Here is a 27,184-nt window from a genome sequence, read left to right on the forward strand (position 1 = left end):
GCAGAAAAAAATTGCAGCCCTTTATGACGCCACCGTACAATTGCGCGAACTACCAAACTTGGATCACGAGCTAGGAGCACGCGAGCTACTGAATTTCTTCGTACACGTCGAGGAAACTGCTAGCAATTCACCATTAAATGCCTGAATAGCCGCCTTAACGTAAAAAAAAAAAAAGAAGCAGTGGCGCGAAGTGAAACAAAACCAGCGGTGTTTTTTTTTCACCCGTCTTTAGCGGCAATTAAACTTCACGTCTAGGGACGCTGTGCGGTATTTAAATAGCCGGCGCATGCTCTTCGCGGCGGCAGCCGCTTGGGGATCCGCTGCGCCGCTGTCCACCGGACTGCGACCCCAGGCCGTCCTTTTGCGTCCTTCAGTGCGTTTCACCTGAAAAAACTCGTTGCTTCAAAGTCGATCGTGCTGTGCACAGTGCTAGCGTCGTTTCAGAAACTATGGCGTACTCATCGAGAGCCTGCACCAGCCTGGTAAATGCATCTCGTCCACGTTTTGTTGTGAATACCGCCTTGCTTTTATTTGTGGGTCACGCTGGTCGTCGTGTTACGGTGTTACCACGTTGACCCCCATCAGGATTCGATGCGAAAGAGATCGTATTTCACGGTCGGCGGAGCGTCTTGGGCCGGCTATGGTTTACTGAGCTGTTTTAATTAACGAGTTGGAACCTCTGTAAAGTGAATATTAACATTAAAGTGCACAAGTCGCGGGGCCGAGCAGTCTTCGGCAAATTTGATATGTAAACCCCTGCAGTTGCTTACCCATCCAAATGTGTTTGTGAACTCTCGCAGTGTTTGTGCACTTTACTTTACCGACTTGTTTTTCGCACACGCAGTGCTTGGCACAGTGCAAGCTGCGCTTAGTGCATTTCGTAAGTTTGCATTGCCGCTCAGAAGCAGATGGGCGATACCACTTTCGCAATACAGCGATTGCTGATCAAGCTGGTCATATTCTCGTTTTTAAAGCTTGGTATTAAAGTCTTTCGCTTCCCTGCACTGTTGCATTCAATTGAATCATGCGCCTTACTGAATGAATCGACTACGTTGAATAAAGATTTCTAGGTCAGCCACGCCTACAGTCTTTCACAGAGGTTGGTGCCCTGTAATATGTGCCGCTGTTGTCGCTTATCAGTCAGTGTCGCGCTGTCAGCTGGGGGCCTCATCGAGGAAGGGGTTCCCCAGTAAGCAAAGCGGGTAGATCCCCTCTATCTAAGCGAAAGTTCTGACGATGATGCTGTCGATTTCTTCCAGCTGGCGCAAAGGCTTTTCATCCAGTCACGTTCTCTGCACATCTCTCCACTGTCCAGTGCGGCAGCACAGGTGAAGTTTCTGTTTTCGTTGGTGCGATATGCATAAATGAACAATAACATTTGATGTCACTTCTCACCAAAGTGAGGATACAGTCAGAAGATGTATGCTGATGTCCATTACCACATATTGTTAGGGTCGCTTTCGATTCTCTTTATAAAAGGCACTAGAGTAGATATGGTTTGCACGTGTTTGCTTTTGAATGGCACCATGGTTGTGCTTCAAAAACAGCTTCTTTCTCATTAAAGTTTTTATCAAATAGGCTTTCTAATTTACACACATGTCCGAGGCACAAGTGGTAACACGCTGTCCTGTAGTCTTCAGATTACCAGTTTTTGTTGAGTTGCTTTCTCTGTTAAAGTTCCTGTGCTGCTGCACATTGTACCAGATGTATGCAGGAGCATATAGGCCTTTGCTATTGAGATTCAATGACATTTTCTTGTGCAGCGTGAAATTTCCATGCAACATTATTGATGTGCAACAGATACATTAATACATTTTGGATCATACCAGTGAAAGTTCTTATTTTTGAGCACAGGAAGAGGGTTGATGTAAGGTAATGGAAACATTGAGGTTAGACGTCTTTGATTGTCCCCTGTAAGCCTGCAGATTAGTCGAGCTACTCTTCAGCTCGGGTTGCGTTTTGTATGGTATTTTGTTCCCAGTTTGAATAACTCCTCATTGGTTTTAGTATTGCTCCCGTTTTTATGGTTTCAAAGTGCTTAGTAATCAAATATGGCATTAAAAATTCATTCATATTCGTGACTGAAGCTTAGACGGTAGATATGGAAAAGCATGCCTGTTACTATGAGCCTCCATCAAAAAAAAATATATATATATTTATGTAGAAGCTTGCATTGCCAGAGTGCAGTTCCATTTTTTTTCTTAACTATATTACAGTGCATTTAAGAGGATCATCCTTATGAACTGCAGGTTGCCATCAGCAGGTTCGAGTCCGACCGCTACCTTCCCTATGAGAAGCTTGAGAAGAATCTGCAAATTGTTCGAAAAAGGTCTGCTATTTATGTCTTGTGGAAGGGGCTCACTGCTTGGAGTAATCATGTTATCTGTCTTGACCTGCTTGTTGTGCTGTCGATTATGCAGTTATGCAGTTTATTAGTTGTTAGTTATTGATTAGTTATAGTAATTCAATAGCAGTTTTGTTGCCATCATCAGAATTTTTTAGTTTTGCTAGTCGGAGGACAGAAAGGATAAGAAATTCTACTTTCTGAGTATTATTGCCTAATTTGGTGTAGTTCAGTGTACAAACTAGAATATACACACACTTTCATGCTGCGCCTTGATAAGTTTATGTTGCCATCATAATCTTCGCATGCCATGTCTCCACAGTTTTGTGCTCAAAAGTAAATGCTCGCACCCTATACATAAAGCAGGATTGAGCACTTTGTGCTATGACTTCTCAATAGGTATGGTGATCTCAGCCTGGCACCAAGGGTTGATGCTGGAGCTCTGTTCACTGAGATGGCCTGCCTTGAAATGCCTTTAAGTGGCCTTGAAAGGACAGTTTCCAGGGTCGTTGAATGACTACATAACTGTCAGTCAACTGCTCTTGCAGAAAGTTGCCCTCCGTGCCCATCACAAGCCATGCCACAAGGTCTGCATGGCTGAGATAAACAGTCATGGATGTTCTTTTGCTGCTGCTCAGTGTTTAAAGCATTTTGCTTCTACAGACTGTGTGTCATGCTCTATATCTGTTCAGTAACTTTAGATGGGCTGAAAACATGAAGAAAAAAAAAAGAAGAGTCTGTGCATTAATTAAAATTAAGTAGATATGGTATGTTATATATAGGGCTTCATATCCCAAAGCGATATTGGCTATGAGGGATCCTGTATGAGGGTTTTGGGGTGATTTCAGCTGCTTGTATTTGTATAATGTGTGCCGACATTGCACACTACATTGGCACACTATTTTATTATCTGCATCAAAGCACTGGCACTGCAATCGAGGTCAAGCTTGCATCTTTGGACTCATTAGCTGGGTACTTCAACCATTAGGCCACCACAACGAGGCAGTGAAGTAGAACGGTTAATGAACTCCAACTAGTTAGATTTGCATGATTACCTTTTTGCTTGTGACAATTCTCATGTGCAAGCAAATCTTCTATTTTGCAAGCTGAGGCTAATTGAGCCGTGCACTTTTCTTTTGCGCTAGGCTGAACCGGCCACTGACCCTTTCCGAGAAGATTCTCTATTCCCACCTGGACCAGCCTGAGGAGCAGGAGATCGAGCGGGGCAAGAGCTACCTGCGACTGCGTCCAGATCGGGTGGCCATGCAGGATGCCACGGCTCAGGTGGGGGCCGGGAATTGTTTCTGGCACTTTTTCTGGCACTTTTATTGAACATGCCCACAGAGTGAGGTCCTCATATCATTCAAGGAGACATTTCAGTATGGATCTGTGGTTCTTCTGGCACTCATCGTAGCAAATGTGTGCGAGACTGCATTTAAAAGCAGGAGGCAGTCATTAGCATCCTCCCAATTAGTGATCAGATGCGTGCTGTTGAGCAACCACTTCCTTAATCGAAATTAGTTCACCTTGGGGGATCTGCCTCGATGCATGAGGTTCCATTGTGCCATTTCAATAGTTCAGCTGTCAGTGTGCCTATAATTGCCATTCGTTTGTATACACTAGTAAACACCTTGTCTTTTGTTGTCTGCTTGTCTGAGTTGCATTTCGTTGTTCCAACAGTAAGGAAATTATGAAGACATTATTGTTTTATTCTATTTTTTTATTTTTCTTAAATTGCCCTGGCCGCAGTGGCTCAATGGTTCAGGGACTCACTACTGAGTTGGGGTACCCAGTGCTTGATATCGGCTGCTGTGACCATGTTTCAGTGGGGGAGAATGCCAGGTTCCCATGGTCTGTGCGACATCGATGCACACTAATGAAGCTTAGGTGGTAAAGATTAGCCACAGCCGAAATTCATTGAGCCACCTTGTCAGAATTAATGGTTAGCTTCAAGTCATTAATTGCAAACTGGTGTCTATCGGTAATAGGTAAAAAGTTTACTATATTAGCATTTAGTTATCCAGAGTCACTTTTTTTCTGATGTCTGCCAACGCTGGGATTAGTTTGCTGGCAGACAAAATTCATCTTATCACCACAAAAAGCCTATTTCTAAAAATTGAGGTTTTACTGAAACACCTGGTATATTAACTTATGGCATGCAAACATTATGTAGTGGCCTTAATCTACCTCTCTTTGTTCACATGCTGTTAATTGGGGAGAGTGCAAATTGTCATAATATTTAATTTATGCTTTTCAGTGCCTGCATGACTACCCTCAGCTTTGAGAATTGTAAATGTGTCTATTTGTTTGTTGCTGTCTCAAAAAAAATCAACAGTTTTTCTTAAAATATGAAAATATGGTTAATGGCTTGTCGAAAAATGCAGCTGTTTGCTATTGTGCAGATATTAAGTGTCATTTGCATGCGGAGAAGACCTTGTGTAACAGCGGGAAATGTGCATTGGCTGTAGGTGCTGTCATTTAATGAACTTTTCTTATCTTTCTATCTCTTTGCTACCAGATGGCCATGCTTCAGTTTATCTCAAGTGGCCTGAAGAGGGTGAGTGGGCATCCTTGATAATGAGTGCTGCTATCCTGACTGCTTTTACAGACTTAACCGTGTTGATTGGCAGGATTGAGAAAAGGGCAGTCCTGGTATTACTGTCATTGCTGTGCACAACAGAAGCGATTTCCCCAGTCAACTTCATTTAGCTTGCCTTACCAAGCAAACCTCTGCTTCTAGGTGTAGCCACTATTAACTATTGCTTGTTTGTACTCGCAGCAACAGGCAAAATGCAAATACAAACCAGTACAGCTTAGCAAGCCCAGTTTAACAAGTACTACTTAAGACAATAGGTCTGAGAGAAAAAAAAAAAAAAGATGCATGGTTTTGCTGACTCAGAATTGAAGGCTGAAGTTCCATGCAGCACTGTAGTAATTTACCTCTTGTTGTTTGCATTTACAGTTAAGCCTGGTTGTAACGAACTTGTAAATTGTCCACGATTGTTCGTTACGTCCAGGTTTTCGTTATATGCAGTTTTCGCGTGAAGACTCCAAAGGACCGTGCATAGCGAAAACCAGATTAAGAATTCATTCTAAGGGAAGCCACCTTGAAAAGGTTTACAGTAAATCAGAAGGATTCGAACTTATAGAAGCGATGAAAAGTTTCGTGATCACGCTAAAAGCATGCGGCGAGACTGTGGCGACAGGCTCTATCTCCGCCGCAGCTCGCGTGACGCGTTAACGAGGGAGTGAGGAAAGGGTCGTCACTAATATGGACAAGATAGTCAAAGTAGCCGAGGAGTTCTATACAGATCTCTACAGTAGCCAAAGTAGTCAGGACCGTAATGAGATTGGCGGTAGGGAAAAACAGTCAGATGTTCCACCAGTAACGAAGGACGAGGTCAAGAAAGCACTAGAAACTATGAAAAAGGGGAAATCAGCTGGAGAGGATCAGATAACTACAGATTTGCTGAAGGACGGGGGGGATATCGTGCTAGAAAAACTGGCCACCCTGTATACGCAGTGCCTGGTGTCATCGACGGTACCGGAACCATGGAAGAATGCAAACATTATCCTCATTCACAAGAAAGGGGACTCTAAGGACCTTAAAAATTACAGACCAATCAGCTTACTGTCTGTTACGTATAAGGTATTTACTAAGGTAATCACTAATAGAATCAGGACAAGCTTAGACTGCAATCAAGCAAAGGATCAAGCAGGGTTTCGGAAACGGTACTCTACTATCGATCATATCCATACCATCAATCAGGTGATAGAAAAATGCTCGGAATATAACCAGCCCTTATACATAGCATTCATTGATTACGAAAAAGCATTTGACTCAGTTGAAACCTCGGCGGTGATGCAGGCATTGCAAAATCAGGGGGTAGACGAGCCGTACGTGAAAGTGCTGGAAGATATATATAGTGGCTGCACAGCAACCATAGTTCTGCATAAGGAAAGTAACAAAATTCCCATAAAGAAAGGTGTTAGGCAAGGGGACACAATCTCCCCAGTACTATTCACAGCTTGCTTAGAGGAGGTATTCAGAGACTTGGAATGGGAGCAGTTAGGGATAAGGGTAGATGAAGAATACCTCAGTAATCTGCGATTTGCTGATGACATTGCCTTGCTAAGCAACTCGGGGGATGAACTGCAAATAATGATGGATGACCTAGACAGAAAAAGTAGAAAGGTAGGCTTGAAAATCAATATGCAGAAGACTAAGGTAATGTTCAACAGCCTCGGGAATGAACAGCAGTTTACATTAGGTAGCAAGATACTGGAAGTAGTAGGCGAATATGTCTACTTAGGACAGGTAGTAACCGCAGATCCAGACCATGAAAAGGAAGTAACAAGAAGAATAAGATTGGGATGGAGCGCATTTGGCAAGCACTCGCAGATTATGACTAGCAGCTTACCGGTATCGCTCAAGAGGAAAGTATACAACAGTTGCATCTTGCCTGTACTCACCTATGGGGCTGAAACGTGGAGGCTAACCAAGAGAGTTCTACTTAAGTTGAGGACAACCCAGAGGGCTATGGAACGAAAAATGGTAGGGGTAACATTAAGAGATAGAAAGCGTGCAGAGTGGGTCAGAGAAATAACTCAAGTAGAAGAAGAAATGGACATGGGCAGGACATGTAGTGCGAAGAGAGGATAACCGATGGTCACTGAGAGTAACAAATTGGATTCCAAGGGAAGGAAAGCGTAGCAGGGGGCGGCAGAAAGTTAGGTGGGCGGATGAGATTAAGAAGTTCGCAGGGGTCAAGTGGATGCAGCTAGCACAGGACCGGGTTAAGTGGAGAAATACGGGAGAGGCCTTCGCCCTGCAGTGGGTATAATCAGGCTGATGATGATGATGATGAGGAAAGGGTGTGGTGAAGGAATCAGTCTGGGGGAGAGCGCGCGCGTGTTCGTGCCGTCTCCGAGCGTGGAGGCACCTGCGCCTTCAAGAAGTTCCTGCTCGCCCACCACCGTTGCCCTAGGAAACTGGCCGGCGTGCTATGCTATTCCCACTACTGACGCCCGGGAGCCCAACCACATTGCAGCGATAGACGCACACTGCTCGCCCCATGTCTTTTTCCTTTGTTCTGATATTTTTTGCTGCTTGTGAGCATGAACCAACGCTCTTAGATAAAAGTCTCTAATCATGAACTACCGTAGCGCCACGTTCTGAAAGCAAAAGCAGTGGAGGCTACTGCGGTCGCTCATTGCTATCATAGACATTCCTCTCAAGTAAGTTCTTGTTTTACCATCCTGAAACTTGCGAGATTGTGCCAGATTTCCAGTGACTCGGCACTGGCTAAGAGACAGTCGGCGCAGCGAGTTCGTTACATCAAGGTCAACCGCTGCGACATCGTCACATGGAGTTTTCAAATACATACACTTTAATGGAGGCGGCTTTGGGGAATTGAAAAACTTCATAATATCGAGGAATTCGCTACATGGAGGTTCGTTACATCGAGGTTTAACTGTATAAAAGAGAATATTTTTTTGTTTCATACATCTTGCAAAAAAAGTCTTCAAATAGGGAGCTTTTAATATCTTACTTTGCCTGTTGGTTTGACCTGTTCATAGGTGGCAGTTCCTTCCACGATTCATTGCGATCACTTGATCGAAGCACAAGTTGGTGGGGCCAAGGACTTGGCACGTGCCAAGGTGAGCACTGATTCAGTGGATCTTTCACTTAGATAAACATTATTTAAAAAGGGTAGGAAAGTAAGTTTGGTATAACCAGTGCTTCATTACATCTGTTATTAATTAATTGCAATGCTTTGTGAGGAATACTCTATTTCTTTAAAGTCCATCGCCTCTTGATGGGTCATTTTGTTTCAAAAAGGTGCGGTTACAAGGTGTGGTTGTATGTTTATTATTCATTAAGTGATTATATGATAGTTAATTTAGATGGTGTGTTTCTTGCATTGCTGAAAGAAAGGCATTAATAAAGCTGTAATAATTCTACTTCCTCAGATCTCATTATTTTGTAAACCATTCATATTAATGTTCTTGCTATTTTTATCAAATATTTTTCTTATGTGTTCAAAAGGACAAGCATTTCTTTCTTAATGGCTCAGTGTACCCTCGCGTCTTTTGTGAGCAAGAGGATCTGAACTGTATTTCTGAAGGGCTTATTTTTCTGAGGGTGGGAGTGCTCGGTTGTTTGGTTTTGTCTTGGTGTCAAGCAGCTTGCTGCATATGTTTGGACTTTATTTTTGTTGTGTTTATGTCACTTGAATGGATTCGTGTAATTTAAGCAGGTTAAATTGAACTTTTTGAGCTGAAAAAAAGGCAGTGAAAGCTAACTGCTCGGATGTCTGGTGGTTGGTTGATCACGACATCTGATGCTATTTGTCTGCCTTCATGTTCTCTTGATGCCTTACCTCAGGACCTGAACAAGGAAGTGTACAACTTCCTGAGCACTGCTGGCAGCAAGTACGGTGTAGGATTCTGGAAGCCTGGCTCTGGCATCATTCACCAGGTGAGGCTTGCGACACTCGGAGTCACTTCTCACTTCATGACTGGCTCCAACATTCTTTTGAGTAATAAAACCTCCAAAGGGTGCATGTTTTCTATTTTTACTATCTTGAATATGCAGCTTTTAGAGACTACTGGAACAGCAACTCTTATTTCTGTTCTGTAGATTGAAATGAAGAAACCAGTGTGAGAGCTTGGAGCAAATTTGAAAGTGGAGAAAGAAAACTTCTTGACACGTTAGAGCGATGCTTGCCTCGCTTGCATGGACATGTCCACACAAGTTGACTGCACTGCGTTTTTCATGTTGTGCCCAGATTATTTTGGAGAACTACGCTTTCCCTGGCGTGCTGCTCATTGGTACCGACAGCCACACACCAAATGGAGGCAAGTTTCTTTTCTCTTGGTCTTTTTTCTCCTCAAGACGTTAACATCTGTAAACAGCTGTGACTGCCGATTCTTGCTTCCAGTTTGGCCATTCAGAATGGCAGTCATTTGCCATTCAGCCATTGTTCACCACTTGGGGCAGCATTCAGCAGTGTCTACTTGAGGACATTTTGTTTTACTTCAAGGAACCCTGGAACACTTTTACTGAATAAAAAGCTCTGTCATATGGCGCATCTGTAAGAGTATTCTTTAGTTGTCTGAATGGAGGAACTTGGGTTATGTCATTTTTGGTGCTGTTTGCTAGCTGTGATATCTATGTGCAGTGTGTGTGGTCTGGCGTGGCAGTGTGGCATGACGTGCGAGGTGTAACGTCTGAAAGCTGCAGTTTAGCTTTACTTGCCTGATTTGTGGCGTATTTCGTTAGCCGTTAGCACACGCTGTAAACCTCCTGCAAAACCGGAGCACATGAGACGCTGCAATCGTGTGGCTTTTCTCTGCAGGTGGTCTCGGCGGTCTGTGCATCGGTGTGGGCGGTGCCGATGCTGTTGACGTCATGGCCGACATTCCTTGGGAGCTGAAGTGCCCCAACGTCATTGGTGTCAAGCTGACGGGGAAGATGTCTGGCTGGACGTCGGCCAAAGGCAAGCTTTGCATTCTTTGTTAATCGGGCAATTCCTGCGTAGGAAATGCATTATGGGATGTCTTCGAGAAATTCTCCGTGTCCTGAATGTAGTTTCTGCATTAACCAAATCAGAAAACGAAATATTTAAACAAAATTGCCTGTCGGGTTGGGTTTGATAACTATAGTGAACTGTGAGGCATACCCACTCGAAGTGTTCCTATTTTCTGCACTGATATAAGAAATCTTCGTGCAGTCGTTATCGGTTCATCTCATTGGTTGCACATTTAAGGCTTTGTTAATTTTTTACGCATGCTTCAAGTGCCTCACGCTAGATTAGGTTAGAGGATGAGGAGATAATTTTTGGATGGATACTTTGAGGACTGATTTGGAGTGGACTGGTGCATTACAGCAGCAAGGCGATTATTTCACTATTTTGCTGTTTCTTTAAAAAAAAAAGCAACCAAAAACATATGTTCTTGTTGAATTATTCAGACGATAGGAATGAGGAGCGCTTGTAGTGACTGTGTGCAAGTCATAAAGGTTGTGGAAAAGACTTAAAGTGTAGCAATTTTAGTGCAAGATTTGAGAAAAGGAATACTAGTTTCATGCATAAGTATAGAAAGAGCAGTCTAAACGAATTATAATAGGTGGATTTTAGATGCTTTTGCATTATTAGAATGAAACAGCATGTCAAGTTACTGAGAATGGTAGTGGTGAGTTTTGGCGGGGAAGATAGTGTTGTATTTTGTGGGGAACGGCCGCAACAAGTTCCAGAGCATTGCTTGTGGTGCTCCAGCAAGCACCTTGCCTGTTTGGTTTGCGTTTCATTTTTGATGGTCACTCGTGTTCTCTTCATGCTCGCTCCGGCAGACGTCATCCTGAAGGTTGCCGGCATCCTGACAGTGAAGGGGGGCACCGGGGCCATTGTGGAATACTTTGGACCGGGCGTCGAATCCATCTCATGCACAGGTGAGGCCGCATAGATGTTGACTGTTCAGTTGAAAAGGAAAGGGGGGCATATTGAAATTACAAAGGGGTTTGTTATGCACCCCTCAGCCAGTTTGTTTGCTTTTTGTGAGCTATTGTTAGCAGTGTTTGTAAATAAGGTTTATAATATACAAGTTTATACGCAAGACAGCTTGCAGATAACTCTGCTGTTTTCCCGTGATGTGCATGTTTTTATTTATTTGGTTTCCAAGACTATCAAACCTATACAGTTCTGGGCGAAAAAAGAACCGACGCTGCATATTTCATTTCCATGCTGTCCATCTCCGCATCGCCCCGTCGTTTGCACATTTTTCAAGAATGAACATATAGGTTGTTGTGCAATTGAACGCATCCGGTAGAATGCTTCTCCCAGTTAAGACATAAAATTAGAGCTCGAATTTACACTGGATAGACGAGAAACGAAAGCATACACAGACACAATGTGCCCAGCAGAAACCAGAAACGCGGCTGCCACACATACGTTTTTTTTTGCAAAGCTGCGCGGCCACGGCAGTGTTCTCAAAGCGATGGACACATTGGAGTGGAACACTCAATGAGTTTGAGCCAATTAAGCATACCTTTAGTTAAATTGAGCATGGACAGTGGTATTTCTTTGCCAAATCAAGGGAAATGTAGCGATTTTGTCTCTACTGTTGTTTGGAGGCAAATTTGTAAAACTAAATGCCTCAGCTGTGGTTAAAATCAGGTGGGGGGGGGGGGCTCTGTTTTGTGGGCAGATCAGAGAGATTGCTCACATCTCATTTATTGGCCTTGTGTGGTGTGCAGGCATGGGCACCATCTGCAACATGGGTGCCGAAATTGGGGCCACCACCTCCGTGTTCCCTTACAACAGCCGGATGCGAGACTACTTGGCAGCCACCAACCGCAAAGGTGGGTGCTATATTTTTCCCCATGTGGGATTTGCTCGTGTGCAAGACTGGTGATGTGTCAAATTTGATCAAGCTTAGGTTTTGCCGTTTCACTGGTCTGGGTTCTCGTTAGGCTTAACTCGGTGCTTTGGCACTTCCCAGCCTCTGGCTGGTGGATGTGTAGTCTGTTGTATGTTTTTGCATATTCAGAGTTTCTCGCTCTTTGAAAATGATTTGAGTTCCCGATGTGAGGGACGAGCATGATGTCTGGGGATTCCCCTAGGCAGTCACATCAGTTTTTGTAGCGAAAGCTACACTGGTCTGATTAGCAATGTATTTCAGGTGTGCACCGTAACTATGGCAACCAACTTCTTGCACGTGGTCGCCGCGCACCGTCGCCGCACCGATCTCTGTGCAGTACCGCGCGCGATGTCGTCACTTAGCTATGTGCCTCACTGTGCATGTGTGGTGCTCCGAGCAGTGCACCGTCGCTTCGCCGGTCTCCGCACGGCGCCACGCGTGACGTCATCACTTAGCATCACTAAGCTATGTGCCTCACTGCTGTGGAGTGGCCGCTCGCCTCAGGAGAAGGAGCAGAGGAAGAAGACTCAGCTGGTGGCCGCATGTATCGCAAGCAGCCTCTTCAGAGCCTATGAGAAGCTGCTTCTGCTGACCACAAAGTCATTACCTGGCATGAGGCTGCCCTGCCCGTCTACGCAAGAATAAAGCGTGGAGAGCTAAGCACATGTCAGAGAAGCCCAAGCTATGTGAAAAATGTCTCGCCAAGCGTTGGCGTGATAAGGCGGAACGCAAGTTGCGAGTGGCTGATTACGAAACCACATCGCAGGTACAAGAAGATAGTCTTGTTGACAGTGGAATTGTCATACAAGGTGTCTACGTGACTTCGGTGACTTCTATGGAACAGTCTGTGAATATAGTCGGATGTGCATTCTACCTTGTAGCTTTTGATATGAATATCCTGGCCTAGCTGAGCTAAGCCACTGCCAAATTTTTTATTAAGGTGGCTTTCCTCTTCTCACTTCTTCAAAGCTTCAGATGGACGCCAGGACAAATTGGAGTAATTAATATTAAAAAAAAAAGTGTAGCAGTCGTTCTGGAACGCTGGGCTACAGAGATATATTTGCAACTCGGCATTTAGTTTCGTGTTTGATTTTTAAGGTATGTGCTGGTTTAGCTTTACGTCTTCAATTGATATGGGACTCTCTATATTAATACAGTTCCCATTGAGGCCCACAAAGTGTTTTTCTCACAAGCGGAAAGTGTAATTGCCACTAGCATGAGAATCTGCTATTGAGAGAGGAGAACTCGAGGCCACCTAATTTATACTTGGGCCCTTCTTTCAGGCTCTGCCTTTCACAGAGATAAGTTTTATTGCAAAGTATGAGGCCAGCTGTGAGCTGTCTTCTCTGCCCTTTTTCGCAGTAAAGGGCTCTCTCTCTCTCATGCACAGATCACCTGCCAAACCAATAAACATCCTCCCTCTAACTTTTGTTGGCATAGGCTTCGCTGTATTGTTACAAAGCAGGTCTTGGTGTGTGATGACCGAGGTTCGGCATTTTCTTTCGCAGAAATCGGAGCGGCTGCCGAAGCTCACAAGGAGCTGCTGACGCCCGACAGCAACTGCAAGTACGACCAGGTCGTCGAGATCAACCTCAACGAGGTAAGCCCGTCTCCTTTCTCGCCCGCACATTTGCACTCGCTCACATCTTTGCCTGTTCACTCGTTCATGCACTCACTCATAGGATTACTCATAGAATCACCAAGACATGCATGCAGGCTCCTGCATTCAGCAAGACAGTTTTGCCCTACAAACGAGCCCATTTTTCTGCAAAGCCAATCATGCATACTTCGACAATTGTTACTGTTGGGGATCTTGAAAGTGGGGAATGTGCTCGTAACACCTTTAAAGTAGTGCTATGACACAATGCAATTAACCATTCATGTTGTAATGCGGGTAATCTTCTTTTCCCCTTACACTTTGTGCGTGAAACATTCTCAATGTTGCCTCTTCCATTCATCCCTTGCAAATGAACAGATCCCTGGCAGGTTTGGGCTCCGTTTCTTATGTGCTTGGAAACACGTTAAGTTGCTGCCTATTACAGCAGTGATTAACTCAAGTTGGTGGCTGTCGCAGAGTAGGTTCTTAGCGATTCATGCAGCCCACAAGCTTGTTTTGGCCGATTGCGTGCAGTGTGAGGGCTTGCGAGGTGTTCGTATCTGGACACCTATGTGTTCCGTCTTTTGTCTCTCAGCTGGAGCCACACGTGAACGGGCCGTTCACACCGGACCTGGCGCACCCCATCTCCCAGCTTGGCAAGAACGCTAAGGCCAACGGCTGGCCCGTTGATATCCGCGTCGGTGAGTGTTGTCTACTGGCAGAATATTAAAGATGACTAATTAAATATAGGTGCATCCGTTTTTGGATTGGGTTGGGTTGGTACTGAGTACCTCCTGGAGAAGGAAGAAAGGCCTACCGCACTACTGTAAGCACTTGGGATCAAGAAATTGTTTCCCTTCCCAGCACTTATACAGTTTGAGACCTTTTTCCCTAGCATTTAACTCCTAAAGAGCTGAGTGCTATGTATGGGGAACCTTGCACTTATTAGAAACCGTTAGAAGCCATTATAAACTGGTAGTTACCTGGTGGCACTTAGGATCGAACCCAGTGCCCCTGGCGTGCGAAGTGGATGGTCTATTCCATTGCATTGCTAAGTAACTCTGGGGACGATTGGCTAAGTATGACCGGTGACTTGCTCAGGCAAAGGAGAGTGATCGTTCTCGATTGCTGTCCTTTGTCTGCGATAGGTATTGAGGCACTGGAGGTACTAAGGGAATACAGTCGAACCCGGATATATTGAACTCGAAGGGGATCACGAAATAGTTCAATATGTCGATAATTCGATATACAAAAATCGCCCTGAGAGCGCCGCTTGTGATCGTGAAAGATGGTGCTGTATTTGTCGCGTAATCAACCCACTCGCATAATGAACCCACCCTCCACTTTTGCCCCTGAGAATTTGGAGAAAAAAAAAAGCCGTTTGTCATTGGTGCGTCATTGTTTCGGCCGCAGCATCCACAGCTCATTTATTGGCAGCACGTCAAGATGTTGCGCAGCGATAACATCATGCCGGGTTTATCTTTTGGCTATACTTCTGATAGCTCCTGCAGTGGTGGGGAGCGAACTTGGCAGAGTGCCCGTGATAGCTTGATTGCACAAGCCTGGTTAATTTATCACGCCGTGCTTGGGGCAGGCAGAGTTCACTGCCACGAAATCATTGGAAAGCGTGATAGCTGCCATTGCCATTTGAAGCGAACAATACTAAAAGTCGATGTCATGATTGCAGCTGATCGTGTGATTTCGTTGATTCATACATGCAAGGATGGATGACTCTCGCAACAAAAGAAAAAGAACTGCCGCTTCTTAACGTCCGCAGCCGCCAAACTGCTACTACATATGTTCAGCACAATGACAAGAATGGTCGACTCTTGGAAACAAATAATAAATAGAAATCTGCCGAGCTGACTTATTGGCGCATACGTGGTGTGTGCTGCTGCGAGCGAAGACCGGGAAAGAGAGGGGAAGGAGAGAGAAAGCTCAGCAGAAGAATGCACACACCCTTCTTGCGCTTCGCTCTATCGCGTTTTTCCCTTCTCCCGAACACCACGGCTGCATTGGCTGTGTCTGCTCTGCAGCGGCCATTGCCAAATCGGCTCCCTCTGGTGCCTTCATGCACATGGCTTGCAAACTTCATGTGCTGGCGCGCGGCAGACGATCACAGCAGATGCACGCGCCTTTGGGGAAAGGGCACGGCGCTGCTCTAGACCAGCTGTCGTCGAACTGTTCTTTTTCGTTCCTTCCACACGTGGCTTGAACGCGTCACGCGGCAAACGGCCGAGGGTGATGCGATCGTCTTTGGGAAAGGCGCACCTTCCAGTGTGTGATGCGGAGTTCGATATATTGAACGCAAACCCTGGTGAAATTGAAGTTTGATGTACACCGCTGCTTTTCTATACTTTTACATGGGATTTTCAAGGGGATATCCCGTGAGTTCGATATAACCATAATTTGAATTATCAGAGTTTGATATAACTTAGCACAGGCTGTGATCGCAGCTTCGGACCACAAGAGTGACTTAGTTGTAGGAATAAGGTTGGAGTGCAGGGCATTTGTCAAGCACTTGGAGGTCATAATTAGCAGTCTAACAGTATCCCTCGAGAGGAAAGTCTATAACCACTGTGTCTTACCAGTACTCACCTATGGAGCAGAAATGGTAAGGCTGCTGAAAACTGTTGAACCTAAATAGAGGGCAATGCAGTGCTGTCTCTCTTGTTAGAAGCAGCAGGGCACTGCATGAGGGACAGAGAGATTGTGATTCCTCTTCAGCGCAGTAGGCAAGTTGGTCTTTGCGGGTAAACAAAGAGTGAGAAAAGAATTCGGCCACATTTTCGGCTGCGTGTTAGATGCCGCATTAAAGAGGTAATTAGTAAAAGCTAGTTCATCCCCCCAGTGCATTTCAATCAGTATAAACCATAACGTGTGTAACATTCCCTTTTCCACATTTACAAAGTTCCCAGGAGTGCTATGCACCACTCTCCAGTCACTTATTATGGCTGCTTCAGCAGTTGATTGTTGATGAAAAATAAGTGCTAGCACGTTCACGCAGCATGGCATTTTAAACTTACCTCGAGGGGAAAAAAGAGCAGAAAAAGTATGCATTCGCTTGTTACAGGAAGCATGCCTGCTGCTATGCTGAAACAACCAGGTGCTGTTGTCTGCTTTTTGTCTGCAATGTTTCTACATGTTCTGCCAAGATCGGACCTCTGTGCAGACAGTGGTCATATTTTACATTCCTGTTATGCAGGCACTGCTGTTGGCCATTTATGGAGTGCATAAAACAGAAAAGGGATGATGCGTAAAACTACTTTGTATATTTCTTGTCGTATCTGCATTGGCAGAACTTGGAGACGAATTTTTGCACTACATCCAAGCTGCCACATGCACTTTCAATGTTTTGACCCATCAGATGACATTTCGTAAATGGCCGAATTTGGAACGGGTTGTTGACAGTTCCTGGCCAGAAAACAAAGGGGTCGAGAAAGGCTTGAGAGGGGCAGAAAAAAAAAAAAGAAAAAAGGCATAGCATTCACCAAATTGCCAAATTTTGCAATTTGTACAGCGAACAGATGTCGTAATTGTTGTTTCGCAGGCCTGATCGGCAGTTGCACTAACAGCAGCTATGAGGACATGAGCCGGGCGGCCTTCCTGGCCAAGCAGGCTCTGGACCATGGCATCAAGGCCAAGTGCGCCTTCACTGTCACGCCCGGCTCGGAGCAGATTCGGGCGACCATCGAGCGGGACGGCCAGTCCAAGATCTTCGATGAGTTTGGCGGCATGGTGCTGGCCAATGCCTGTGGGCCCTGCATTGGACAGTGGGACAGGTTCGTTGCTCAAAGAGACGCGTGTATGTGTGGTTATGGCAGTTAGTGATTGTAGTCTTTGTTGTGCGACAGAAATGAACTAACAGTCCTGATGTGGGAAGCACCTTAATGTGGGGATCGGAGGCGAACTCTCTTATTTTGTGACGTAGAGCAATAAAAATTCATTCGTACACGGACTTGAAATAGCATCAATCAGTTTGATATGAAGAGTCGCAGTGATATCTTCAGTAGCTTTTGTTTTTATCATTGTTTATGTGTTTTCCACATGTTCCCTGCTCACGGAAAACTTAGCACAACAAAATGGGCTGTGAGTCTCTAAATCGCTATAATATTTACTAAAAACGGTGCTCTAAATCAAGACATTCGTAATATTTTTTAAAATTTCTCTGCTCTTTGTTTTTTAAAGGACATAGTGTGCAACTTCTCCTAATGTTTAGAATGCATCATGGCTTAATTACTGGATAATAAAAAAATTTGAGTGTAGGAGATAAATCTGAGACTGTATTGATACAAGGCATATGTCAGTAATTACAACAAAACAAACTGCATTCAAATTTGTGCTTTAATTTTTGTGCCATGCTTTCCACAAGCCAGGTGATAAGCTGAAAGCAAACTTTTGAGGTAACAAGCTTGAAAGTTCTAAACTAGAATATATTGTCTACGTATGTTACACTGTCTATATATTTATTTGGAGCACTTAGAATTTGTTTTTGGGTGAAATATTTCAGTATAACAGAGTGAGTATTGTAGGTGCTGAAGAGCTAAGCTTCTAAATGAACTTCTTTTGCAATTTTCACAATCTGATCCTCGCTTCCCCCCTTAATAATGGGTTGCATAATTGTTTGTTTTCTGTTCCATTGGAGTACAAAAATCTTAACCAAATTAATCTCACTGGACGCCACTACGCTGTACTTGGGGAAACTGCTGATGTGGGTGGCACCTATGCTTCATTCTTCACTCTTTTCTAAACTATAAGAGCTTCCTCTTCCAAGGCTTCTTTGTGTTTACTGGTTTTGGTTTTGGTATTGGTCTATTGGTTTTGGGTATTGGTGTGTCTATCGGTAAGATTGCAACATTTGAGTGAAACATTGTGTCGGTACTTTGGGCTTAGAAATCTGGAAGGATTAAGGTCTAGGCATCTCAGTTATGCCAAGCTTTCAACTACCTCTAATTATCTAGAATGCACGTATGAGACAGAAACAGGATGGTAAATGTAGCTCCTGAGAGTGTTTGCCAGTAACCAATTGCATAAGAAATCTGTGTTAGGCAGCTTGTTCATCCTGTCTTTTTTTTTTTTTCTCTCCACTTATTTTCAACACTGAGCATTTTGTGGCACCTATGTGTGTTGTTGATATCTGTTCAAGTGACCAGTGGCCTAGTAATCTGGCTTCCGACTTCTTGTTTTCCCAGGAAAGATATCAAGAAGGGCGAGAAGAACACAATAGTGACGTCATACAACCGCAACTTCACCAGCCGCAATGATGGCAACCCTGCCACCCACGCCTTTGTAACGTCCCCAGAGCTTGTGACAGCTCTGGCGATAGCTGGCCGTTTGGACTTCAATCCAATCACGGACGAGCTTACTGGGGCCAAGGGTGAATATTCTGTTCACGCACACCAGTTCTGAGTCTCTTTTTTTCTTCTCGCTGTGCAGTTACTGCGAATAAGGAGCATGTTAATAGAGTACCAGTACTGTGTTCTATCGGTTCACACCTTATTCCTTTCATTGCACCATTTTTGAAGTTCCAAAGTCTTTTGTTTGATATGGTGTAGCAGACTGTTGTATTAATTATCCTTTGACTGATGGAAGTGTTTTAGTAAGTGTACTAGGTAACATGGTCAAACAAAACCACAAATCTCTTATGAAACTTGTGTCGAACTCAAGTGCAAAAAAAAAGGGATAAAGAAAGCTTTGCATGTGCTACTTGGTGTAACTATGCTAACATACCTCCCTACCATTTTTTTCTCATTGCCTGCTCTTGGGCTGTTCCTCAAAGTGGAAATCGATCAAATACGCTGCCTACTATGTGTGGTAAAGCTTCAAACGTTTGCCGTCGACTTTAAACGTTACGTCTCTCATCATGCATTGTGGTTCTGTCGCAGCGTAGCCCCAGTATTGTTTATATTTTGTTGCAGGATCACATTGCAGAGTCAGATTCGACTGCATTGTCTACAGTGTAAGATGATGCAGTTGAATTTCCACAGGAGGGTCTAGTAGATGCGGTTGATACGTGAAAGGCTCAAAGAAGTGAAGAGGAACAATAATAGAGTTGAACGTTGAAAGAGATGTGTGACCAACTAGCTCAGCGTTCAACTCTACTGTTGTTCCGCAGGAGACTGGGGTCTCTTAATACACAAAACTCTCTGCATGCATTGCATTGCTTGCACTGGAAAAGAATGCGACATCTTCAACGTGCACCAAGTTTTTGCACGGCCAAACGAGCATGCTGTGCAAATGAGTGAAGTCGTGCACGTAGGACAATAGGCAAACACGATTGAACTTGTTTTGTTGAACTGTGCCCGTCTGTCCTCCAGGCGAGAAATTCAAGCTGAAAAGCCCCGAGGGTGATGAGCTTCCAAGCCGAGGCTTCGACCCCGGTGAGGACACGTACCAGGCGCCACCTGCCGACGGGTCGTCCGTCAGTGTGGATGTGGACCCCCAGAGCCAGCGGCTGCAGCTGCTCTCGCCCTTCCCCAAGTGGGATGGCAAGGACCTCGAGGACATGGTCGTGCTCATCAAGGTCAAGGGCAAGTGCACCACCGACCACATCAGTGCGGCCGGGCCCTGGCTCAAGTACCGCGGTCACCTGGACAACATCTCCAACAACATGTTTATTGGGTAAGGCATGTTCCACCTTTCTTTTCAGTGTTCACTCTACAGGAAGCTGTTCTTTTGTTTTGGAGGCTACAGTTAAACCTGCTGATAACGTAATGGAGGAATGCTTGCCGTTTATCATAGCACATTGGTATGTACTATTCATTACATACAGTTGTCACATTAAGACTGGAAAAGGCAATAGAGAGTGGAAGTAAGAATGAAAGATAACTGCAGGCGTTTTTTCCTGTCAAAACTTTCACAGTAAACCCACCTTGCTTGAAGACAGAGAACATTTCGTGGTTGCCCTCGGAAATGAACTCATCTTTAGCCCTTGTGTTGTTGGTACTCTCCACCATCTCTCCATGCCGCATGTCTGCCGTTTGCACTGGGATCGTACGAGCAACAGAGTGGTGTCACTTGGCTTGCGCTACATATCCCATGTTTTCTTTGCTGCATCCTGTTGTTCGGGGAGGGTTTTGAATGTGAAATATTGCCACTTTGTGGGGTACTGCAGAAGCAAAAGCTGTCGAGATTGCTGATTTTGCTATCATAGAGACATACTGTTGAGGAAGCTCCAGATTCTGAGTAATGGAAAATGAGCTAATAATTACTGAGTTCGTTAAGTGAAGGTCAACCTTCACTGTGTGGAGGTTGCAAAAGCACTCTTTGATGGGCTATAGGATTTACCGTATTTATGGCCGTGTGTCATTGCATGCTTCTCACAGTGCATGTTGTACGATTGGCGACTATGATGTTGATGATCGATGTGTACTGTGCTATCGGTGAGGACAGGGCTTGAGAAAAGGGACTAGGTGACATTTGAGTAGCGGCGAGTCATCAAATCGGGAGGGGTGCTTGCTACAGTAACGGAAAGTTTGTGAACCAATCTTCACCTCACCGGCAAATTCTTGCCGTTGGTGATGTCAAGCTTACTGAGATTATCGTCATGGTGCACAGCTAGCGTGGAACTCGCCTTACTCGATGTCATGGTTGTTGGGGACGCTCATTTTAGGTCTCCCCCCCCTTTTCATGTGCTGCAGTGCCATCAGTGAAGAGAGCGGTGAAGCCAACAAGGTCCAACACCGGCTCACGGGCGAGTGGGGTGGAGTGCCAGACACTGCACGCAAGTACAAGGTACTATACTCCATTTCATACATCAGGTGCAACGCAGCGAAAGCTACACAAGTAGTCTGCAAAAAAAAAAGAGGCGTATCACTACGCGCTCGTTTCATGGCCGAGTGGTTTCTGCAGAAACGGGCTCTATTCTGAGCATACACGTTTGCAAATAACTTGCTTCGCGTGCCTGGACATCTTCGCAGTGCGGAGCTTATAGAAAAAATCCACTCCGAAGAGGCAGTCGAGATCGCTGCGTTGCGCTGTGTGGAGGGCACCGCTGGCAGGGTTGCGGGGCAGCGAAAACGCGACACAAACGAAAACGCGGAGCAGCGAAGACGTGACACGAACGAAAACGACAAACAAAACATACAAACTCACCGAATCCGATCTTTTCTCCTTAAGAAAGGTGGTTTTTATGGAATTGATGGCAAATGCAAGATTTATTAAGCTTGCTGACAAAGCAACTATTATTTCCTCTCCTCAATAGCAGGCACTATTTTTCATCACGGATGCTGGGAGCGCGAACAAGGGCTCTAGATTTGGCAGTGTTGCACTTGATGTATGAAACGGAGTATAATAGGTCTCTACACATATTGATGCACTTGATAATAGAAATCATCTTTTTGGGGTCATAATTATAGTTTATTGTGTCTGTGATGCATTCCATTCTGAAAAGTATGCTTCTGGGTGCGAGCCATAAAAATCGTCATATAATACGAGTCGTAATTTTGGGACAGCTAAAATGGGGGCAAAAGGAAGTTTTCATTCACGTATAACGTGAGTGGGGAAAGCTCACCGAAGGCATTTATTTGCACTTCATTTCGCGGGTTGCTTCGCTGCGAGGTTTGCGCGCCCAGTGCCACCCTGCACAAGACGTTAAAGGTATGCTCAACTCCAAGTACCTGATGCTGGTTTGCACTCCCCTTCTTGTGCCGACACACTTGATCAGAGAATTTCGTGCCATGAGAAGAGTCCTGTAGTTACTGTAAACTGGAACGAGCCTATTGGCCATATCGCAGCGCTGGTTGCATCATGTGTACGTTCTTCAACAGAAACTGACCTGTCAAGCCATTAAAGCTTTTAAAGCTAGTTACAGTAACCGTTCAGGCACAGATCTTGAATTTTGCGCAACTGGTGAAAATTTGATTTTGGAAACAAAAAGCTTAGTAACTGCTCCACTTTTTGGCAGACACCTCTACTACTCCAGCAAAGCGGTGGTGTAGCATTGTCAGCTTGTTTCTTGGTCGTCAGTGCTCCCAGGTCAATCCAGGCATGGTTGCATATTAGTATTGTTTGAATTATTGTTGGTGGAACTGATTTCAGTTCGAGCGCTGCTTTATGGGCTTTTATGTGCTTTGAGTGTAAAGGTTCCAGTTAGTGAGCTTTCGTTTTGTATACCACTTAGTAAACTTCTTGAGGTAGCGTGTGGCTCATGGTTGTGATCCCGTCGTTCTCTTTTGACAGGCTGAAGGTATCAAGTGGTGCGTGGTGGGTGATGAGAACTATGGCGAGGGCAGCAGCAGAGAGCACGCTGCACTCGAGCCGAGGCATCTAGGCGGCTACGCCATCATAGTCAAGAGCTTCGCTCGTATTCACGGTATGTTCTTGCAGGACGCACCTCGTAGGCTAACGCTGGAGCAATGCACTTTATTTCGATTGAAAAGCTTGGCTGATTCATGCTTCGGATATCTGATTTGCCACTGCCGATCGATTTTTAACAAATTGTAATCTTTGCACAAAGCTTGTGTGACCACGAGCGTCAAGTGTTAGTAATGCATTTATCCGTGCCTCCTATACTCCTCGAGGGCTTTACTCATGAAAAGGCACGGCTTGTGATGCGGTTATTAAGAAGTAAGAAATGGTCTATCTGCTCTTTTATGATGCTTTTGCCGAGCCGGTCGAGCCCGAATGACACGCTATCATATGTGCAAAAAGGACGGCTGCTCTGTAAAAGTTGCAGAGCGACTGTGGCCTTCGTACAGTGCAGTGAACATAGAAGTTGGGTCAGTAGAAAGTTTAAAGCTTCTGCACATGGCCTGTAGTTGGGAGTAGCGCCGTACGCCCTGGAGTTGCAGCTGGAAATGGCACGACTCTGTGACGCCATTTTGGGTCTCTTGATGGATTGGATTCTCGGTACACGAGCCCGTCGAGAAAACCAGCACTGTTTTGCATGCTCAGCCTGTTGCCTTTGCGGCGTTTCCTTTCTCCTTGCAGAGACGAACCTCAAGAAGCAAGGTTTGCTTCCGCTGACCTTCCAGAACCCGGCTGACTACGACAAGATCAAGTCTGATGACAAGATCTCGCTTCTTGGTCTAAAGGAGCTCGCGCCTGGCAAGGTAGGCGGGCCAAACAGGGATGCACTAAACTGTAGTTATTCTCTCCCATTTTCTTTTTGCCGTTTAGTACTTTTCTATGATTGCCTTACATACTATGTCAAACAGGCGCTGTTCTAGTATAGTACAGTCAAACTCACTTATAACAGTAATGAAGTGCCAAGAAAATATTGTTATAACAAATAATTGTTATAACTGGGCTAAGCCAAAACAATAAAGAAAACATGAGAAACTCGAGAAATTTATGAAAAAGGAAGTAGCTTAAACTATTCATTTATTTACAGGCAATAAAATGTAATCAGTCTGCATAAATTTGACTGCTGCATGCCAATACAGTCGAACCTCAATATATCGAACACGGATATATCGAATTATTGATTATATCGAACACTTTCTACATCACGCGGAAAATCACATGCATTTTTAATTTTTTATTTCGAACGGCGTCGGTTGCCAAATGGATAAATCGAACTCCGCCACCCCAAGCCATGTGCACTCTGTTGACAGGAGGCGAGCTTTCCCTCAACGCCCTCGAAGATAGCGGCGGCGCGATGGGCGTTCCCGACTGCTGCGCACGATCGCTGCATACATCGGTCGCGCCGAGGGCGCCATTTGAACGTAGCGGCGTATGCACGCGGCGGCTTGGCCGGGCTAGGGTGGCTAGCCTGGTTTGTCAACGACTAACCGCGTCTCGGCGCCGCCACTTGTGCTGCGCCAGTCGTTGTTATCGTGTGTGGCCTAGGCAGCCTAGGTGGCCTAGGCCTGTCACGGCGTGGTCGGTGTTGTGATGGCTGCAAACGCGAAGAAGTGGACGACCCTGACATTTGCTGCGAAATCGGAAGCGGCGGAAGTTACTGCTGAGCGGCCAAACGACGCTGCCGAGGTTGATCCCGTAAGCGCTGCCCCGCTCCCGACTGCAACTGAGGCTGTAGCTGCTTTGGACCTTGTACGCCGCTACTGCGGCGCAATAGAAGGCGCTGGACTATCGCTTGTGGACCGTTTAGACTACGTTGAGGACGCCGGGGTTAAGCACGCGGTTGCCAATTTGAAGCAAGCTACGCTGCTACAGTACTTTAAGCCAAAGGAATAAATACTTTGTTTGAAACTTCAAGTGAGTATTTATTGCGCCACTGTGCCACGGTTGGTTCATTGATTAATTTTTACTAGTTTTTGACGCGTTTTCTACGTGATTTTGTATATCGAATTCCGGCTATATCGAACTATTTTGCAATCACCGTGCTGTTCGATATATCGAGGTTCGACTGTATATTGTTGAAATCTTTCTGCAGGGTGCCCAACTGCTGCAGATAGCTGAGTGGGAGATGTTTAGCATAAGTGATGTCCCACAGGGACTTGGTCATTCTTGAGACTTGGTGATGTGGTTTGGCTGTCATGGTCACGGTGTTTGTTTCTTTCCTGCTAGGGTTTGTCCTTAGCGACCAAATGTAATTGTTATAACCAATAATGTACTGTTACAGCATTGTTATGTGTGGGTTATTTTACCATAGAATACATGGCAAACTTAACGGTGCTACAGCTGTCCATCATTATATCCAATATCCTGTTCAAAGCGGTATTGTTATAAGTGGGTTTGACTGCACACTTTTGTTCACAGTGTAAGTGCAGTTTATTGTAGAGCATTACTTCGGCGTGGTGTTATTAAATGCGTGCGTATTAACAGATGTCACTTCGCACTTCTAAACCCTCTGTAGAATTCCAAAGTTTATGTAGGCAAACAGTCTTTTGCAGCTTATTGAAACAGCTTTTGATATTTTTTGCTCCTAGAGACATGCAGAATCAGATGATGAGAGAGCTTAGTGATAGACGAAGGGTATGTTAGTCCAATTAACCTCTTAGCATATTCCGTCGTTAGTTTTTCTCTGTGTGCCCTGTGTGGTTGAAGTGAACCTATTAGCGTTAATGTTGCTTAAACAAGTAGACAGCAGTTCGGAACATATAAAACAGTGTTAAAGGAGCACGAGACATCAGATTTTAGGTTGGATTATGTTAGGACATAACACGAGGCATAAATGAGCTGCTACATAATTGCTGCTTTCTCATATTAGTAATGTATTCTGACACTTGCACTGGGCTACCCCAAGTGCCACAAATGATAGCAAACGAAGAGGCAGCTGTAATACTCTAACATTTTTTTTTTTTTTTTGGATCATGTCACTGATGTTTACGTTCATGTCGTCAGTAGCACCTTTGAGTTGTTGAAACTGTAGTATGAGCAAATAAACTTAGTTATTTGGTGTAGGCAACTCTCATGTAACGATTGATGTTTGCTGATGCTTTCTAATGACTCCAGAGAAAAAAGCAATTCGTCCATCAAAATTTGGTACATTGGCACCTTTTGCCTAAAGACCCTCAGTTGAGCCTTGTTTTGAGGTCTGCTGCCATAGTGTTGACCCCTTTTTCTGTCTTTTCTATTTGCCATGCTAGCCTGTCAAGTGCGAGATCAAGCACAAGGATGGCTCCAAGGACACCATCACTCTAAACCACACCATGAACGCAACACAGCTGGAGTGGTTCCGCGCTGGAAGTGCACTCAACCGAATGGCTGAAGTTAAATAGTGCAACAGTAGAAGGAGCAGCATCATGTACAAAAGTCAAGCACTGTCTTCCTGAACGGAAGGGGAAGAAGAGAAAAAAATGTGGGAGTTTCTGTTTTCCCGGTCAACAGTCACAGCACAAGGCTCCAAGTTTCGCATGTTTTCATCACTGCATAGTACTACTACTAGTTGTTGCGGAACTGCCAATGCAAAGGCCTTATTTTTTGTTGTCTGTGGAACAGTTTAGCTGGACATTTTATCCTTTTATTTTGCTTTTTTGGAGGAACAGCTTCCTGTGGTATTGTTTGTTTCCTTTTTTTAACTGTGTAGCGTTTAGGAACGCACATAGGAAGAGAAGAAGCAGGGAGGTAATAAAAGATAGCACTCCTATGTAGATGTGGCTCTTGTTTTTGCGTGCGTGTGTGCGTGCTTACCTGCATGTGTGCTCATGGGGCAAGTGGGGGGGTGTTACCTTTTGTTTCTAGAGTAGAGTCTGTAGCTCAACATGGTCAATTTCTTGCATTTTGCTGGTGCTGGCATTTATACGTGCTGACCTTGTGCTAAATACATTAGATGGCTGAATTTTCAGTATAATATTTTGGGTTCTGTGTTCACTGTTGAGGTATTTTTTTTTATTTATTGCTCTGCTTGTAAGGAAAACTGCCATGGGTGCCCAAGGATGAACTGGAAAAGGTTTTAATCTAATCTATGACACTGACCTAAGCATTATACATGATTCTAGAGGAATGCAATTTCATCTGGTTGCCTGATGAGGTAAGTGAGCATACAAAATGTTTGAAGAAGACTACTCGCAGGCTGCTTTGTGTTTACAGATGCATGCATGCTTCCCACATAACTGTGAAGGCCGAGATTTGCGCCTTGGTACATCAGTCCGAGAATCTCATCATTTGGCTGCAGTCTCAAACCCTCTCAAAGAGCAGAATGAAGCAATGCTACCCGCAAAGCAGGCTGCACAAGTATGTCTGTTGAAGGCCACTTTTGCGTTCACAATGTTGCACGCCGCTTTAATTCAGACTTGTTGACATGGCTATAACGGGCATTTTCTATGTTCAGAAGTGGTACGTAGAATTTTCGCTAGCCACAAGCTGGCAGCCAGATTTTTTTTTTTTATCTAGGAAAAGAATGGTACAAAAATTGTCAGTAAAGTTAGGAGCAGTCTAGACAGCAGCGATGTTGCATCTTGGAAGAGGAGAAGGAA

General features: G+C 44.8%; 1 protein-coding gene across 1 annotated transcript; it reads left to right on the top strand.

Annotated features, from left to right (window-relative positions):
- The first annotated feature begins 282 nt into the window (after nt 1-282).
- On the top strand, nt 283-26,359 carry LOC146189988 (putative aconitate hydratase, mitochondrial). Its single transcript, XM_084604710.1, has 20 exons — nt 283-482; nt 1,260-1,328; nt 2,250-2,329; nt 3,490-3,628; nt 4,863-4,901; nt 7,925-8,005; nt 8,733-8,825; nt 9,136-9,205; nt 9,706-9,846; nt 10,698-10,796; nt 11,601-11,705; nt 13,273-13,364; nt 13,957-14,062; nt 16,912-17,143; nt 18,554-18,738; nt 19,679-19,982; nt 21,002-21,095; nt 22,542-22,674; nt 23,292-23,413; nt 25,856-26,359. Exons 1-20 carry the CDS (start codon nt 450-452, stop codon nt 25,985-25,987), a joined length of 2,349 nt encoding a protein of 782 aa, XP_084460836.1. The 5' UTR covers nt 283-449; the 3' UTR covers nt 25,988-26,359.
- The last annotated feature ends 825 nt before the right edge of the window (nt 26,360-27,184 follow it).

This window comes from Amblyomma maculatum, chromosome 5 (assembly GCF_055883805.1).
Source record: "Amblyomma maculatum isolate TAMU_Amacu chromosome 5, ASM5588380v1, whole genome shotgun sequence".
Lineage (NCBI taxonomy): Eukaryota > Metazoa > Arthropoda > Arachnida > Ixodida > Ixodidae > Amblyomma > Amblyomma maculatum.

Coding starts and splice junctions, on each gene's coding strand:
- LOC146189988 (XM_084604710.1), top strand. CDS start 450: ATGGCGTACTCATCGAGAGCCTGCACCAGCCTG. Junction 4,902..7,924: donor TCTCAAGTGGCCTGAAGAGG/GTGAGTGGGCAT, acceptor ACCTGTTCATAG/GTGGCAGTTCCTTCCACGAT. Junction 13,365..13,956: donor TCGAGATCAACCTCAACGAG/GTAAGCCCGTCT, acceptor TTTGTCTCTCAG/CTGGAGCCACACGTGAACGG.